The sequence below is a fragment of the Manis javanica genome, chromosome 16, assembly GCF_040802235.1.
Source record: "Manis javanica isolate MJ-LG chromosome 16, MJ_LKY, whole genome shotgun sequence".
NCBI classification, from domain to species: domain Eukaryota; kingdom Metazoa; phylum Chordata; class Mammalia; order Pholidota; family Manidae; genus Manis; species Manis javanica.
In genome coordinates this window covers 60,857,521-60,873,654 of record NC_133171.1, presented here as the reverse complement: position 1 = coordinate 60,873,654, position 16,134 = coordinate 60,857,521, and the positions used below count along the sequence as shown (strand labels likewise).

The 16,134-nt window shown below is 41.3% G+C and overlaps 1 protein-coding gene across 1 annotated transcript; it reads right to left on the bottom strand.

Moving 5' to 3' along the window:
• Positions 1-455: 455 nt before the first annotated feature.
• OR12D3 (olfactory receptor family 12 subfamily D member 3) lies at positions 456-1,412 on the bottom strand. Its single transcript, XM_017648196.2, has one exon. It carries the CDS (start codon positions 1,410-1,412, stop codon positions 456-458), a length of 957 nt encoding a protein of 318 aa, XP_017503685.1.
• Between the last annotated feature and the right edge of the window lie 14,722 nt (positions 1,413-16,134).

Genomic DNA, 16,134 nt, shown 5'->3' with positions numbered 1-16,134 from the left:
CTTCTGTCACTTGGGAAAATTCAAGAAGTTCTATGCCATAAACCCAGGACAGAGAACAAATAAATTCTCTCTTATACAATAGGTACCTATTCCCATCCCTCCCTGTTCTTCCTGCCTTTTTAGTTCTCCATAACATTTAATTGCCCTTTACATATGCACTTGAGGGATTTCTTTATTACATGTTTCCTACTACACCAAACTTTAAGTTTCATGAGATTTTGCAATTTTTTTTGCTCACTTCAGTGTCGCTGGCCCCTAGGACACTGCCGGACATAATATATGCTTAATGAACATCTCTTAAATAAATGGATGAATAAAAACTAAACAAATCATGATTATGCACAAATGAGTACAGAACACAGTAACAAGTGCTAAAAATTCCTGAGAGAAAAATAGTAAACCATTTGTTACATTGAAGGGATGAAAGTCTTAATGGAAATCATATACAAGTCTCATTAGTCACAGTGCAGCTGCTGGCAATTTTTAAATAATTTCCGTCCAAAGATTTTCTTCAGAGCCAACATCACTTCTTTATTCCTAAGAGTGTATATCATTCGATTCAGCACCGGGGTGACTGCACTGTATATGATGGCCACCATCCGGTCCTGAGTCACGGAGGTGGCTGAGGTAGGACGAATGTATGTGAAGCCCACAGGTCCATAGAAAAAAGATACTACCATGAAATGGGAGGCACAGGTGGACAGAGCCTTGTGGAGTATTCTGCAGGATTTATTTTTGAACAGAAGAAAGCCAATAATATAGAAGTAGGAGAGGAGAGTCAGGAAGAAAGCTCCCATGGATATGCTGCCTGTGACAACAGAAACAAGCCATTGATTGAGTAGTGTGTTACTACAGGCCAGTTCCAAGAGGGGCTTGACATCACAAAAGAAGTGACTGAGTTTGTGAAAGTCACAAAACTTTAGGTTTGCAGTCATAGCAGAATGCATCATAGCATAAAAGAAACTGGTGACCCAGGCCGCTACTGCCAAGAGAATACACACCTGGGGGTTCATGATAACAATGTAACGAAGTGGGCTGCAGGTGGCAACAAAACGATCAAAGGCCATGATAGCCAGTAAGATGGCCTCCGTGCTTCCCAGAAAATGAAAGAAGTGTAGCTGAGCGATACATCCTAGGAAAGATATGGTCCTCCTAGTGGAGAGAAGGTTTATTAGCACCTTAGGCGGTGTCACTGAAGAATAGCAAATATCCAAACAAGAAAGATTTTCCAGGAAAAAATACATAGGGGAGTGGAGTTTGGGTTCCAAAATAACAATCATTAAAATAACTCCATTTCCAATCAAGTTTATCAGGTAAATGATTAAGAAAATCACAAAGAAAAAAGGCTGCAGCTCCTGAACACTGGTCAGGCCAAGTAAAAGAAATTCGTTCACTGTAGTGACATTCTCCATTGCTTTGCAGAGAAAATATAACAATAACAATGAATTAATTTTTCTGAATTTTTAATTTTACACTGTGGGGTTTAGGTGAAATAAATTTACTATTTGAAACAACCCAAGGGCAAGTTACAATGTGAAAAATATTTAGGAGTAATAAAACTAAATTTACTTAGAACAAAATTAAGGAAGACTAACATACCTGGTAAATTCTGAAAATTACATTAGACTAATTAGAGCAGCATGTTATAAATAAATCAGGTATAGTTAAAGGGCTCTTTTTAAAAGAAACATAAGACATGACCATACCTCACAGATGGTATTAGAATTAGAGGTTAGACAAATTTAAAATATATAAACAAAGGGAATAGTTCATTGTTCAGCTTAAGATTCTAGGTTCTGGCAGTAGCACATGTGTACCTTGTGAGGATTTCCTCTCTACTCCTAAAATGCATAAATGCCACAGGTAATTATCCTATCTCTCCTGACATTCATACCTTTAGTAAACCCAGAAACTTGAAGTATTGTGTAAGTTGAGGGAACAAAACAGCATAATTAGCATTGTTAGTCACAAGATTATAGCACAGTGTTGAGGTTGGTGGGTGTAATTGAGAAAAAACAGTGAGGAGTCCTAACAGTAGGAGAACTTTGAAAATACCCCACATTTTTTAGTCCCAGTAGGAGAGTGCCTCACAGTTAGTGGGATTTTCTACAGGGGGAAAAAGAATAGAACATGGCAAGGCAAAAGCAGTGAGGGAGATAGAGAGAAAAGGCATAGTAAATATAAGAACAAAAAAAGTCTTGCTATTTATAAAAGAAAATTATCACCACTGCATCAAAAGAAGAGGAAGCCCTTGAACTGAGAAACTGAAAAAACTATCTGATTCAAATCCCCCACTCATCTGTGTTAAGATTGCCCTGCTAATAATTAGTACAGAATATCATAGTCCAATACAAGGCTCTCAATAAAATAGCTACAAAAGTTAACAGTAATAATGAAGAAATAGTCAAATTCACATCATAATAAGAAGCCTTAATACCTTTTTCTATACCTGATAGAAGAATCAGCCAAAAAGTAAGTATAAAATTGTACAGCACCTTACTACACTGATGGACAGTGACTGTGAAGGGGTATGTGGGGGGACTTGGTGAAGGGGGGAGCCTTGTAAACATAATGTTCTTCATGTAATTGTAGATTAATGATACCAAAATTTAAAAATTAAATAATTAAATAAATAAAATAAAATAAAAACAATATAATTTACAAATTTGATTAACATATATAGATTACTTAACCCAACAAGAAAAGAATTCACATACACACAATAAGAAAACACAGGGAGATTTCATCACTACACTAAAATATACACTGAAGAAACTTCTTTAGCAGAAATAAAAGATACTGAACAGAACAGAAATGCAGAAAAATATGAAGAATATTAGCATGGGTATATGTGCATATAAGAAAAAATTTACTCTATGAAAGTGAAAAAACTAGAAAAATAATGATTATGACTTGTTTTAGAATACAATGCATGAATAGAAAAAAATAAGAATTCATGTTATTTTCAAGTGTACATTGAACATTTACAGAATCAATCATGGGCTGTCAAAAAGCTTCAAAAATTTTAAAAGATTGAGCCATTCAAAGAATGTTATTTGACTATGGTGGAATTAGAAAATAATAAAAAAGAACATCTAGAAACTCACTAAATGCCTGAAATTAAGCAACATGCACCTAAATAATTAATGGATAACAGGAGAAATCCAAATAAAAATTTTAAAGTATATCTGAATGATAATAAAGATGAGACACACTAAAACTGGTATACAGCTGAAGGAATAAACAGAGGAAGATTTTTGGCCTTAAATTCATATGTAAGAAAATAAGAATTACTGAAATACACTAAACTTTCAAGAAGCTGAATGAATGAATGAAATCAGCAACTCAAACCTAAAGAAAGTAGAAAGAAGAATACAATGAAAATAACATGAATCATTGAAATAGAAAACAAAAGTACAATAGAGAAAAGTCAATACAATCAAAAGTTATTTGGAAAGATAGTGAAAATGATAAACTCCAGTAAGACTGTTGAAGAAAGGGAGAGAACTCAAATTACTAATTTAAAAGGTAATATCACTACTGACAGCATCAATGTCAAAAATTATAAGGTCATTGTAAACAACTTTATGCCAATGAGCCTGACAATTTAGATGAAATTTACAAATTAATTAAAACCAAAAGAAAAGTATAAAAACTTTCTATATAGAAAGTTTAAATAGTTTCATTTTTATATAGGAAACTGAAGATATTATTTAAAATCTTCCCCCAAAAGAAAACATCAAGTTCAAATTCCACTGTTTAATTCTACCAAACGGCTAATGAAGAAATAATAGCAACTTACATAAATTATTCCAAAGGAAAAGGGAACACTTCTTAACTGTTTAAATAAGGCTAGCATGACCTTCATAGCAATACTTGGGAAAGGATCTACCAGAAATGAAAACTGCAGGCTAATCTGTTTCATAAATATAGATGAAAAATCCATTTTTTATTAAATCCTATGTTATTTCTTTTGTGCAAGCCATCTTCATCTCTTACTTGAATTACTGGAATGATGTCATTTCTACTCTTGCCCAAACCACTACTCTCAAGATAGCATCCAGGATTATTCTGTTAAATATAAGTCTGATGTTTTAAGTTCTCTAATGATTTACATCTTATTCAGAGCGAAAATTCAAAGCCAATACAATAACCTACAAGATCTTACATAATGGCCCGTATTTACTTTCTGCATTTACTTCCACTTTATTCCTTGATTACTAAGCCACACTGACCTCTATGATATTCGTACAAATCATTAATCACAATTCCATCTCAGGGTCTATGCTTTCCACTTGTCTGTTCCATTCTTACACTTGGTAAATCCTCAGAATTAATTCCCACATCTCATTCAGGTCCTTCTCCTAAAGCCACCTTCCTCAGTGTGGCTATCTCTGATTGCCCTATTAAATTACTTTAAAAAAAGGTTTACTGTATCATCATTTTCTGCCAATATTGTTATCAATGGCACTTCTCTTAATCTGGATGGATTTTATCACACATTTGTCTTTTTTTCTTCAACTTAATGTAAACTCTAGAAACAAAGTAAAACTATTGTCTAATTTATTCACTACTGTACCCCCAGCACCTAAAACAGTGCCTGGAACATTTTTTATGTTCTCTCTATATTTACTGAATTAACTTATGGACTTTTATTACCTAATCAATGTTTGCCAACTATGAAAACTACTCTCAAGATACTAGATGTATCTTTTCTAAAGCACTCTGCTACATAAATTATCTACAACATTTCCCTGAATGTGATGCTAAACTTGCAAAGGACTCTTTCATTTTATCAGAGCACACAACAACATGGCAAGTTAACAATGAATATTTGTGGTCAAATAAATGGTTATTGCGATTCATTTTTGTCATGGACTGCTCTCAAAGACAGTAGTGATTTCTAATGATTAATTAGCATCAAAAACAGTATTTAATTTTTAAATAATTATATGACTGGTGAGAGGACATAAAAGCCTAGGAGCTGCATTCCATTAATATGGACATAGAAGAAATATTGTAAGTTGAATTCTTGGTAGAGTAGAAAGAGGATTAATCTCAAGAATCATTTAAATATAATTGAAGGCATTGTAACCAATAAACATATCAGGCATTTGGGATATACTAATGTGAAAATACATAAGTAAATATACTAAAATTCTGAAAATTATTTTCTCTTTTCCTAGATAACAGTAACATTCTTCTTCCACTAAAAATAATACTAGTGCAGTTATGTAATTATCTAACATGAGGTACAATTTAATATTTTGTCTAACAGTTGAACTGAAACATGCTTCTTTCATGATACTAATTTTGACATATATTAAAAGATTACTCATCTAATTCTTTTCTCTATCCCTCATTTCCTTCTTCGTTTTTCTCTCTTTTAACACACATACGTACCACTAAACAGACATACATACTCAGATACTTAAAAATTAAAACATATACCTATACTTGATCAGAGAGTCTACTCTCAAATAAACAACAAAAAAGCACAAAATTTAACACAAAGATATTAGGAAACTCAAAGCTTATTACTAGCTAATGATGTGTACCATGAGCCTACCTGTTGTTTGTAATTTTCAAAGGCTTAACTGAAGAAGTTTCCCTTTATTCTTACTCACACCTTCCACTGATCTTAACCTCTTTTCGTCAGAAAACTCTTCCTCTAATTTAATACCACATTTTTCTATTTACTTTCAACCAATTCATCCTGCACTTCTCTTTGTATATACGCTATAATAAAATTAACTTTTTGCTCAAAAAGGATACCTAAACCAGAGCTCAAACATGTTTAATGTCTCCTTGAATAAATTAATTAGAAAGAGTTCTGGCTGCTCAGCACTCTTTATACCAATTTTTATTACAAATATCTTATACCTAAATGTAAGATTGAATCTCAGAAAATCTCATTTCTTATCCTAGTCAGAGAACAAACAGACTAAATCCTGAATAAACCTCACCAGTAGCAGCTTGGGCATTAATATCTTGGGTTTTTCTCTCCAAAGATTTATTCCCTTCATATTTCTCTTCCCATAAGTATTAACTTATACCCTTCTTTTGTGTGTTTGTGAGGCCACTGCATTGATTATTTTTAAAAATAATAAACTTTGGGCAGAGCCCTTTGTTGGTCATGAAAGGAAAGGAGCGACACACAGCAGCAATTCACCGGAGAATTCCACTTTATTAGGGAAAGGTGCTGGGTTATATAGGAAGGGGCATGAATTGATTGAGGTGTCACTTCTATGGGGCTGGTGGCTGTTGGCTAGGTGCTGGGATTGGGAGGGGGGCGAGAGGTGATTGGGTTTCAGGTGGCGCCGGCGGGAACTGAGGACCCCGAAGAGAAGCCGGAAGTTTGCCATCTTACTGCTGGGGACCCTTCATTCCCCCCTTTCTCCTCTATGGGTTTGTGGACGTTGCTTTCTCTCTGGCTGCTTCCTGCTGATCAGGGGTGGAGAAGGGAGTGAGGGTTTGAGGATTGGGAGGAAAGGGTTGATAGGACTCTCCACAGTAAGGATGAGTAGATGTGGATATCTTCAGGTTTGGAAATTAATGAAGGTTCCCTGTAACCATACGTTGAGGACCTGTTGATTTTAATGGTGCTAAGAGGATATGGGTGTCAGGAACCAGGCGTCTGCAGCCATTGTTTCCAGGAACAGTTTCCAGCGGAGAGAGGGGTCCATTTCAGTGTGTGGCGAGGAAGTCACGTGAGGGTGAGGGATCTTCTGTGGCCAGAAGCTGGTAGTTCTTGAGTAAAAGCTGGTTGAAAGCTTGATTAGAGATTTTTTCCGACTTGGGATTTGATGAACTTTATTATACAGGGTAAGAAGAGACAGGAGAGAAGAATGACTATTATGGGGCCTGCGATGGGCCAGAGCCAGGTGAGAAGGGGGTTTGTTAGTATTGAAGAGAATGGGTTGGAATTGGAAGCAGAGTGGAGGCTGGAGGCAAGGTCGGTGAGTTTGGTGATGTTAGTTTCTACAATGCCGGATTCGTTGATGTAATAGCAGCACTCTTCCCAGAGGAAGACGCAGGTGCCACCCTTCTCGGCTGTAAGCAGATCTAGGGCCCGCCGGTTTTGAAGGGTGACTTTAGCTAGCGAAGTGACTTGTCTTTGGAGAGAGGCTAGAGAATCGGCAGTGGATGTCAGGGCTCCCTCAAGTTTGGCGTTGAGATTTCTAACTGCCTATAGAGAGTGACTCAAGGCTTCTCCCGAAAACCCTGCCCCAATGACTGAGGTGATCAAACAGCTACTGACCATGATGGGAAGGAAAGCAGCTCTTTTTGTGTGCGAGGGCAAGGGAGGTTGGAGCTCAAGAAATTCTGCCATGCTGTAAAGTGTAAACTGAGGGATTAGGGTGACAAGAATGCAGGGTGTATCGGAGCTGAGAGGCAGTGAGTTGAAAAGACTGCCATTACACCAAAAGAAGTGTCCCGGTTGCATAAAAGTCTTAGAGCCGGAGGTAGGGGTGTAGATAGAGAGGCAGTGAAGTGCGCTGGAGGGGGGTGGAGTTGGGCTTACACAGTGGTGGATGGTGAGATTATCTGCGTATTCTGGTTCCCATAGGGGTATGTCTGCCAGGGGGCAGCGGGGTTGTCTTTCTGCATGGAAGGAGTACTTGGAAATATTAAGGGGCACGGTGGCCAGCAGTGGGTGCTGTAGTGATGCACACAAGAAACAATGGGCTGTGTTAAGGGTGTGGTTGAGAAAGATGGTGGTGTCCTGAATGAGCTGTAATGAAGAGTAGGAGAAATGGGAAGAGGGGCGGGGATAAGAAAATGAAGAGGCGCTATCAAGAGTTTGGATAGTGACTTTCTCGGAATGTCTGATATCTGATGCAACTTGAGAGATCTGGGAATGAGAGGGAACATACTTTTGAGAGATATGAAGGGTACCGTGGGGGGTCGAGGACCCCCAGTAGTAAACTGAGGCTGTGACTCTGGCGGCCCATCGAGAGTCCCAGGGATCTGGGATTGATAAGGAGAATGAGCCGTTGGGATATTTCATGAAGCAGTTGGAGGAGTAATACTGTGGGTACTGGAAGTTACTCATGTAGTGAATGGTGCAAGACCAGTAGGAACATCTCTTGTACGTATCTGGCCATCGCCTGCAATAGGCTTGTTTTTGGTCATAGAGGAAGCAGAGGTAGGGAGAATAAGGGTAGCTGCTAGTGAACACTTCAGTGGAGGGAGGAAAGTGGAGGTATAAAGGCTCAGAGCAGCTTTTCAGAGGGCAGTCTGGTGTGGCAATGAGGGCAGTAACTTTTGTTTGATGCTGTGTGTAAGTCTGTCTGACTTTGAATCGCCATACAAAGGAGGCTGGGGTGGTGGGGAAGACAATAGGAATGAGGAAAAAAAAGTGAGAGAGCAGTAAAGGAGGAAAAAGTCATGATTCGGGTATGGATGGCAAAGGGGGTGAACGGGATTTTGGAGGAAAGAGGACAGTAAGGTGAGGAGTCTGGAGGGAGGGAGAGTCTGTAAACTTTTGTAGGTTAAGAGATCTTTTAGGTGATGTGGGGACAGAATGGTAAGGGGTTCTCTGAATGTCAGTTTATGAGCTTCTTTCTGCAAGAGCTGTCTAGCGGCTAATGCTCATAGGCAGGGGGCCCATCCTCGAATTGTGGGGTCTAATTGCTTGGAGAGATAAGCTACTGGGGCAAAGGATGGGCCATAATATTGGCCTAGGACTCCTAGAGCTTGACTGGACCTCTCATGAATGTATAATGAGAAGGGCTTCGACAAATCAGGAAGATGGAGAGCTGGGGCTTCCACAAGGGCTTGACGGAGCTTAATGAAGGAGTGTCGGGGTGAGGAGGATAATGGTTCTTTAGGGGGGCCCTTGCTGAGGTCGTATAGGGGTCTTGCCAACAGGGAGAAGTTAGGGATCCATGCTCTAAAATACCCAGGCAGGCCTAGAAAGGAAAGGATTTTTTGTGGTTTTGGGAACGAGCAGGTCAGAGAGGAGCCGTTTTCTGTCTAAGGTAATGGACTTTCTTTGTTGAGATAGAAGGAATCTGAGGTAAGTGACAGGAGGGGAAGAGATTTGAGCTTTGACGGGGGATACCTGGTAACCTCTGGAAGCTAGAAGGTTAAGTGGGGAGGTAGTGTCAAGTTGAGACCGTTCCCACGAGGGACTACAGAGTAGAAGATTGTCCATGTATTGTAATAACGTGGACTTGGAGTGATCATGATGAAACTGTTTGAGGTCTTGAGCTAGGACCTGTCTAAAAATATGGGGACTATCTCAGAAGCTTTGTGGCAAAACTGTCCAAGTGAGTTGTTCAGAATGTCTGGTGCATGGGTCCGTCCAGGTGAAGGCGAAAAAATCTTGGGAGGAGGGGTCTAGAGGGATAGAAAAAATGTGTCCTTGAGATCTAGGACTGAGAAGTGGGATGCTGAGGCAGGGATCTGTGATAAAATGCTGTATGGATTTGGAACTAAGGGATGGATAGGGACAACGGCTATGTTGATGAGGCAAAGGTCTTGGACAAGGCAGAAAGATCTGTTAGTTTTTTAACAGCTAATATGGGGGTATTAAATGGGGAGTGAGTGGGTCTGAGGTAATTTTTGTTTAAGAGATCTTGAATGATGGGTTGGAGGCCTATGAGGGCTGAAGTGGTTAGGGGGTATTGGGCCTGACAGATATACTGAGAGGGGTCACGTAATTTGATAGAGGCAGGGGGACATAGGGCCACGGAGGGGCTTGTAATGTCCCAAACTTTGGGATTTACAGGGTGTATGAGGGCGAAACCAGAGCTTTCATTGGGTAGAGGGGGATGTCGGCTATGAGGGCCATCAGAAAGGGAGTACTGGGGGCTGTGGGAGTGGATATAGTTATGGAAATGTGGAGAAGGGAAAGGATGTCTCATCCTAGTAAAGGGATGGGACACTGGGGCATAACTAGGAAGGAGTGGGAGAAAGGTATGGGATTGTCTAGGATTGTGCATAAAAGGTGGGGGGGGGTTTAATGGGAAAATCTGTTTACCTCCTACCCCGACTATAGGAGTAATGGCTGGTGTGGTAGGGCCCCAGTATTCTCGCAAGACTGAGAAGGTGGCTCCTGTATCTAGGAGGAAGGATATGGGGCGACCGTCTACTGTTAAAGTAACCCTGGGCTCCTGTTTGGTTATGGAAATGGTCAGGCAAGAAGCCCCCGGGCCCCGTCAATCTTCTTCTGCCAGCCCCACTACGGCGGGCTTAGGATGGGGGTTGTTCATCCAGCCTCCCCTTCGGGTGGTTGGGCAATCAGACCCCCAGTGGCCTTTTTTGTGGCATCTGGGGCATGGGGTGGTAAGAGATCTGGGGGAGGGGCACGCCCTTGACCAATGTCCCTCTTTTCCACACTTGAAACAAGCTCCTGGGGTGGGTTTTTTTGTAGAGGGGCGCCCAGGTTGTGGTTTTATCAGCTGGGCCAACATTTGGAAATTGGCCTGATCAGCCTTTTGTTTACGGCATTCTTTCTCCTCCTCCCGGTTATGGAAGACTTTAATGGCCACTGTTAGGATCTCAGTCTGTGGAGTAGCGGGGCCCTGTTCTAACTTTTTGAGTTTAGCTTTAATGTCGGGGAAGCCTTGTGCTAGGAAGTATGTCTTAAGGACATGTCTTCCTTCAGGTGTTTCTGGGTCCAGGCTGGTATACTGTAATAGGGCTTGAGTGAGTCTGTCTAAGAACTCGGAGGGGATTTCATCTCTCTTTTGAATTATGTCTTGGAGCTTTTGAAAATTGACTACTTTACAAGCTGCCCTTTTTCAGACCTGCTATTAAGCAGGAGGCAAAAATATCTCAAGAGCGGAGACTCATGGCGGTGTTATAATCCCAGTGTGGGTCTTGTTCAGGGACAGCAGTGGGGCCAGAGGGATAGGTGGGGTCAGTCCTGTGGGTTTCGGTAGTGTGCGTTTGGGCAAAGTCCCAAACTCGTCTATGCTCTTCAGGGAGGAGAGTATTGGCCAGGAGCATGAAAATGTCATGATGTGTGAGGCTGTAAGACTGGAGGGTCCATTGAAACTCCCTGATGTATGTCGTGGGATCAGTGGAAAAGGAACCTAGGTGTTTCTCTAGTTGGGCTAAATCTCCTAAGGAGAAAGGGACGTGAATGCACACAATGCCTTTGGATCCTGCTACCTCCTGGAGGGGGGCGATAATTCTGGGAGGCCCTCGGGACCGAGTCTGAGGGGGACTGAAGGGTTCTGGCTCAGTCTGTGGGGGAGTGACGTGGTCTAGCCGTGCCTAGTCGAGCAGGTCCTGAAGTGCAGAAGGGGGGCAAAGAAAATAAAGAAAGATAGAATCGGACCCACGTGTCGCCAGCTAGCAGCCCAGCTGCTTGCCTCTGCTGCTCTAGTTGGGCTTGAACTCATGACTCTGAGGTTAAAAGTCCCATGCTCTACTCACTGAGCTACAGCAGGGCTCCAGTTAATTGCTTATGGAATGTGTAAACAGAATGTTCTTTGTTCTCCATTCCTGCCACATTGGCAAGTGGGGGAAGGGCATATCTAGAAGCAGGGGCGGTGTTTCTACACATCTTCAAGGTCTCCCTATTTTCAGAGTGAGGAGTCTTGGCAAGATATGTTTTTGTGGACAGATAACTTCTAAGGACTGCACCGATTGTTCTCTAGCTTGTGCTTTCCCATGCTGCATTCAGACATGGGGGAAGGTGCTTTCCCATTCTCCCCAAAAACATGTGAGAAGACAAAGGCGGTCCCTAACAGGGGAGAAACAGGTGATGAGGGCAAAGACGGAGGAGGCCCCTGGGACCTAGTTAAAGGGGGGGCTGAAAGGCTCAGGCTTAATCTGCAGGGGACGAAGGCAGAGGAGGTGAGATGGGGGAGGAGATGGTGGGGGAGGAAAGGAGACGGGCTGTTGTAGGAGAAGAAGGGGAAGGAAGTGAACGGGAGGCTTCTGCGGAGGCAGCGGCTTGCAGGCTAGGAGAACTTGGGAGGGGGCGGGGGAAGGAGGAGGCAGAAAGCTTTGATATAGGGAATCTCCTTCCATTTTTTCAGGCACTGGCAGTAGTTAAAAAGATCGCGAGTGATGTTAGGGTCAAGAGTTCCCCCTGTGGGCCATTGGTTGTTATTGTCTAGGGGGTATGTCGGCCAATCTTGGGAGCAATATTTACAGAGAAGTTTTGGTTTTATATCAGGCGTCAGGGAGAGGGTAGCCAGATGTTTAAGCAGGCATTCAAGAGGTGAACTTTCAGGGAGGGATGAGGAGGCTCCCATGGCTAAAGGACAGAGAAGGAGACAAATAGGGGAAGATGAACGGAGATCCTCGGACTGGAAGCAGACCGCAAGGAGACAAAGGGTGTCCCCGATGATCCTTGGTGGTCTGCGGAAACTTGTATACGAGTCGGAATTTCTTAGGAAGTGTGGGTCGTCACCCAGACTTCCCTAAGAAGGCAGAGTGCCGGAGTCATGAGGTACCTAGCGCTAGGAGTTTTCGGCAGACAGAACAGATTTCGGCGGACGGAGCACAAGGAGGAGGGGGGGGGAAGGGAGCGTTCTCATCTGCAAAGGAGTCACCTCATTTATGGCTTTTGAATGGGGGAGCCTGAGAGTCTGCTGCAGCCGTGAAGGCCAGAGGCGGGGATTTATGGCTGTCGGAGGAGGGGCCTGAGGGTCCGCTGCAGCCATGACGGCCTGAGGCGGGGAGAGTTCCCTCCTCGTCCCCGAGCGTCAGGGCCTTGCCAGACGATCACGGTCAATGGCACTGCGATAGCTCGGGGAAGAGTGGCCCACTCTGGGGGGAAAACTTACCTAAAGGCCAGAGAGGAGTGGTGAGTGTGATGAGCCAGCACCAGAAAAAGAGGATGAGGGCAAGCTGCTGCTGGTGTTGGGGGGAAGACGGGGCCCAGTTGGGGTGTCCCGTCTCCCAGGTTTCGGCATCAATGAAAGGAAAGGAGCGACACACAGCAGCAATTCACCGGAGAATCCCACTTTATTAGGGAAAGGTGCTGGGTTATATAGGAAGGGGCATGAATTGATTGAGGTGTCACTTCTGTGGAGCTGGTGGCTGTTGGCTAGGTGCTGGGATTGGGAGGGGGGCGAGAGCTGATTGGGCTTCAGGTGGCGCCGGCGGGAACTGAGGACCCCGAAGAGAAGCTAGAAGTTTGCCATCTTACTGGTGGGGGGCCCTTCAGGTCATGAGAAAAAAAAGGAGTGATGAGAATATAAAAGAGATGACACAGCTCCTATCCTTGAGAAGCCTAAGCTCTAATAAATGCAAAAGTGATATCACTTACAGCAATATATGGAAACTAAAAATAATGAATTGTAACCTGAGTTACAGAGATAAAGAAAGGGAAAGATTTGGAAAAATGAAGATCAAATAGGGAAGAATGATCAGTGGAGATTAATTTGTTTAACTTACATTTAAGAATTAAGTATTTTATAGATGCTTGGCAGAAGAGAAATAAGATTCCCTTTATGTATGGTGTCTATTGAAATAACAAATCTAAAGCCATTATTTGTATACTCAACTCCAAATCCATTGAGTTGTATACATTAAATAAATAGCCCTTTTTACACACTAATCATACATCAATAAAGCACTTTTTAAAGAGAATATTTGGCCACTTCTTTAAGATAGAAAATGCATTTTAATGGAAAACTGGTTTAATCTTTCCTTTTAACATTTAAAACATATACAGATAAAATAACAAAAAAGACTAATGTGGGAATGGGCTTGGGAGAATACAAGTTTCTATATTCTGTATTGAAACATTACAAAATTAACTTTAAAATGATGTATAAATATAGAGATGTATATTGCAGTGTCTAGAGCAATAACTAAAAAATAAATAAAAATAAGCATAGTTAAAAATTCCGCAGATAATTCATAAATAAAAACATTCAAGTAATATTAGAGAAAAAGCTAAATACAAAACAGATGAGGGAAACAAATCAGATATTAAAATTTAGGTATACCTAAACCAAAATATATTAATAATTACATTAAATGTGAATGTACTAACAATCCAATTAAAAGTAAATGATGGCTAGATGGATAAAAAGCAGTATGTTGTCTGAAAAATAAGTACTTAAAATTTGAAGACATAACTTGGTTTAAATTGATTGAAAAAGAAGATGGCAAAATTTAAGCAATCTTTAGATTTTAACTTGCCAGAACTGACACATGATGAAACAGAAAATCTTATTATGCTCATATATACTTTTTTAATTAAATTATTATTTAAAGCTTCTCACAAAGTAAATACTTCACTCAAACTCTTTCATTGGTAATTTTTATTGAACATTTATAGAACATCAATCTTATATAATTATTTTTCAAAAGAGAAAAAAAGTGAACAGCTCCCAACTCATTTTACAGTATATTAGTTGGGCATAACTGTGATACCAAAACATTACAAAGCCCTAACCAAATATAAAACTGTGCCAGAAGACCCCTCATGCACATAGACCAAAAAAATATTTACTGGAAGTATTAACATATCAAAAATATCAACATATTAAAATATATTTATCATGACCAAGTAGGACATTCCATGAAAGGCAAGACTGATGTAAACTGAAATATCAGTCAAAGTAATTCACCATATTAATTGACAGAATAAAGAAAAAAACCTGTATGATTAAAAATTACACAAAAAGAGCTTTGGTCAAATTTAACATCCACTCATGACACAGCTTCAAAAATTAGAAGTACAATCAAATACTTATTTGAAAATGTAATTTGAGATCAGAGAAAGATGGTGGCATGAGAAGTAAGGCAGAAAACACCTCCCAAAACTAAATAGAACATGAAAATACAGCAAATACAACTAATCCTGAGAGAGCAACCGGAGTACTGCAGAACAGACTGCCTGCATCTGGGGAAGAGGAGACCTCACAGAAAAGGGTAAAGTAGAAAGGCCAGGGAGGGGAAAAAGTTGGCGACATGAGTAGTGCAGCAGAAATCTCCTTGAAAAACCACATATATTTTGAAAATAATAAGTATGGGGAGATGAAATCCCAGGGCAAAATACCTCTAAAACTGAAATCGGTCAAAGGGAGAAATAAAGTTTAAAACCTGTTTATTGCTTACAAACTGCAGTCCAGGGCCATCTCGCTCCTCTGCTATGGAAGGAGCCTGCAAGCAAGCCAGACCTCCCCTTAACCTCTCAGGTTAAGACACACCCTGAGTAGCCCAGGTAAGTAGCTCCATTGTTATGGAGATGAAATTCTCTCCACCCCTGAGGATATGTAAATGTACTAAAGCCAGGCAAGATATCCCAGTAATGTTACAATTTTACCCACAGGTCAGCCCTTCAGAAATCTCACCTTACTATCTATTCATTCCCCATCTTCTGCAATGGTCCCTGGGTGAAAATATTGGAGCATTGTGACCAGGCTAATGACATAACAATAGCAAAAGCAATAAAATCATGACAATCCTCATGCAGGAGGATTCAGCTAGGTCCAAGGTCTTACGCAGATTAAGTCCATAGCTCATCCATTCCATAAGCAGGCAGTAGCTGAGGGTTCAGAACAATCATCATGCAGCAGCTGCAGCCAGGGGGCTCATTCACGCCACAAGGACTGTGGGAGAAAATAACCTTAAAGGTGATAAGATATGTTAATAACACCAGCATAGGCAAATCTTGTCCATCAAGTAGGATACATGCAAGAGAGTGGTCTTGTGATAAAACAGTGGCAGGAATGGGATCTCATCTAGGTCTAGTATACCAGATTTCAGCCTCCTATCCATGGGAGTTGCAGATGAGTCAGGACTATGGAAAGTACATGCACTGGCCATAAAAATAAAACAAAGCTTCCCCATAAGATGCTCTTACCTCCTGGACGTTTTGGGTACACTACCATGACCTTTGGGGGCAATTCATCTGTAACTCCAGGAATACACACAAGGCCAGCTTCCAGCCTTTGTCCCAAGGTGCCAGAAGGGCCAGCCATTGCTGGTGCATGTGTCAAAACGTCCAGCACCAGGTCCATTCAACAGGATCTCCAGGGCTTAATGCCGTAGGAGTTGGAAGCAGGATGTTGCTCTGCTGGCCATACCCTGGTTTCAATAACTCTGCTTTGGTTTGGACGTACAATTGTGTAGGAGAGGCAGCAAGGTGTGTGAGGATATCCACAGAACCAAAGCTTCTTTATGAGGCTTCTCACTGAAACGCCACAGCAT

Bases quoted from the DNA above. Each gene is read 5' to 3' on its own strand.
- OR12D3 (XM_017648196.2), bottom strand. From the start codon at position 1,412: ATGGAGAATGTCACTACAGTGAACGAATTTCTTTTACTTGGCCTGACC.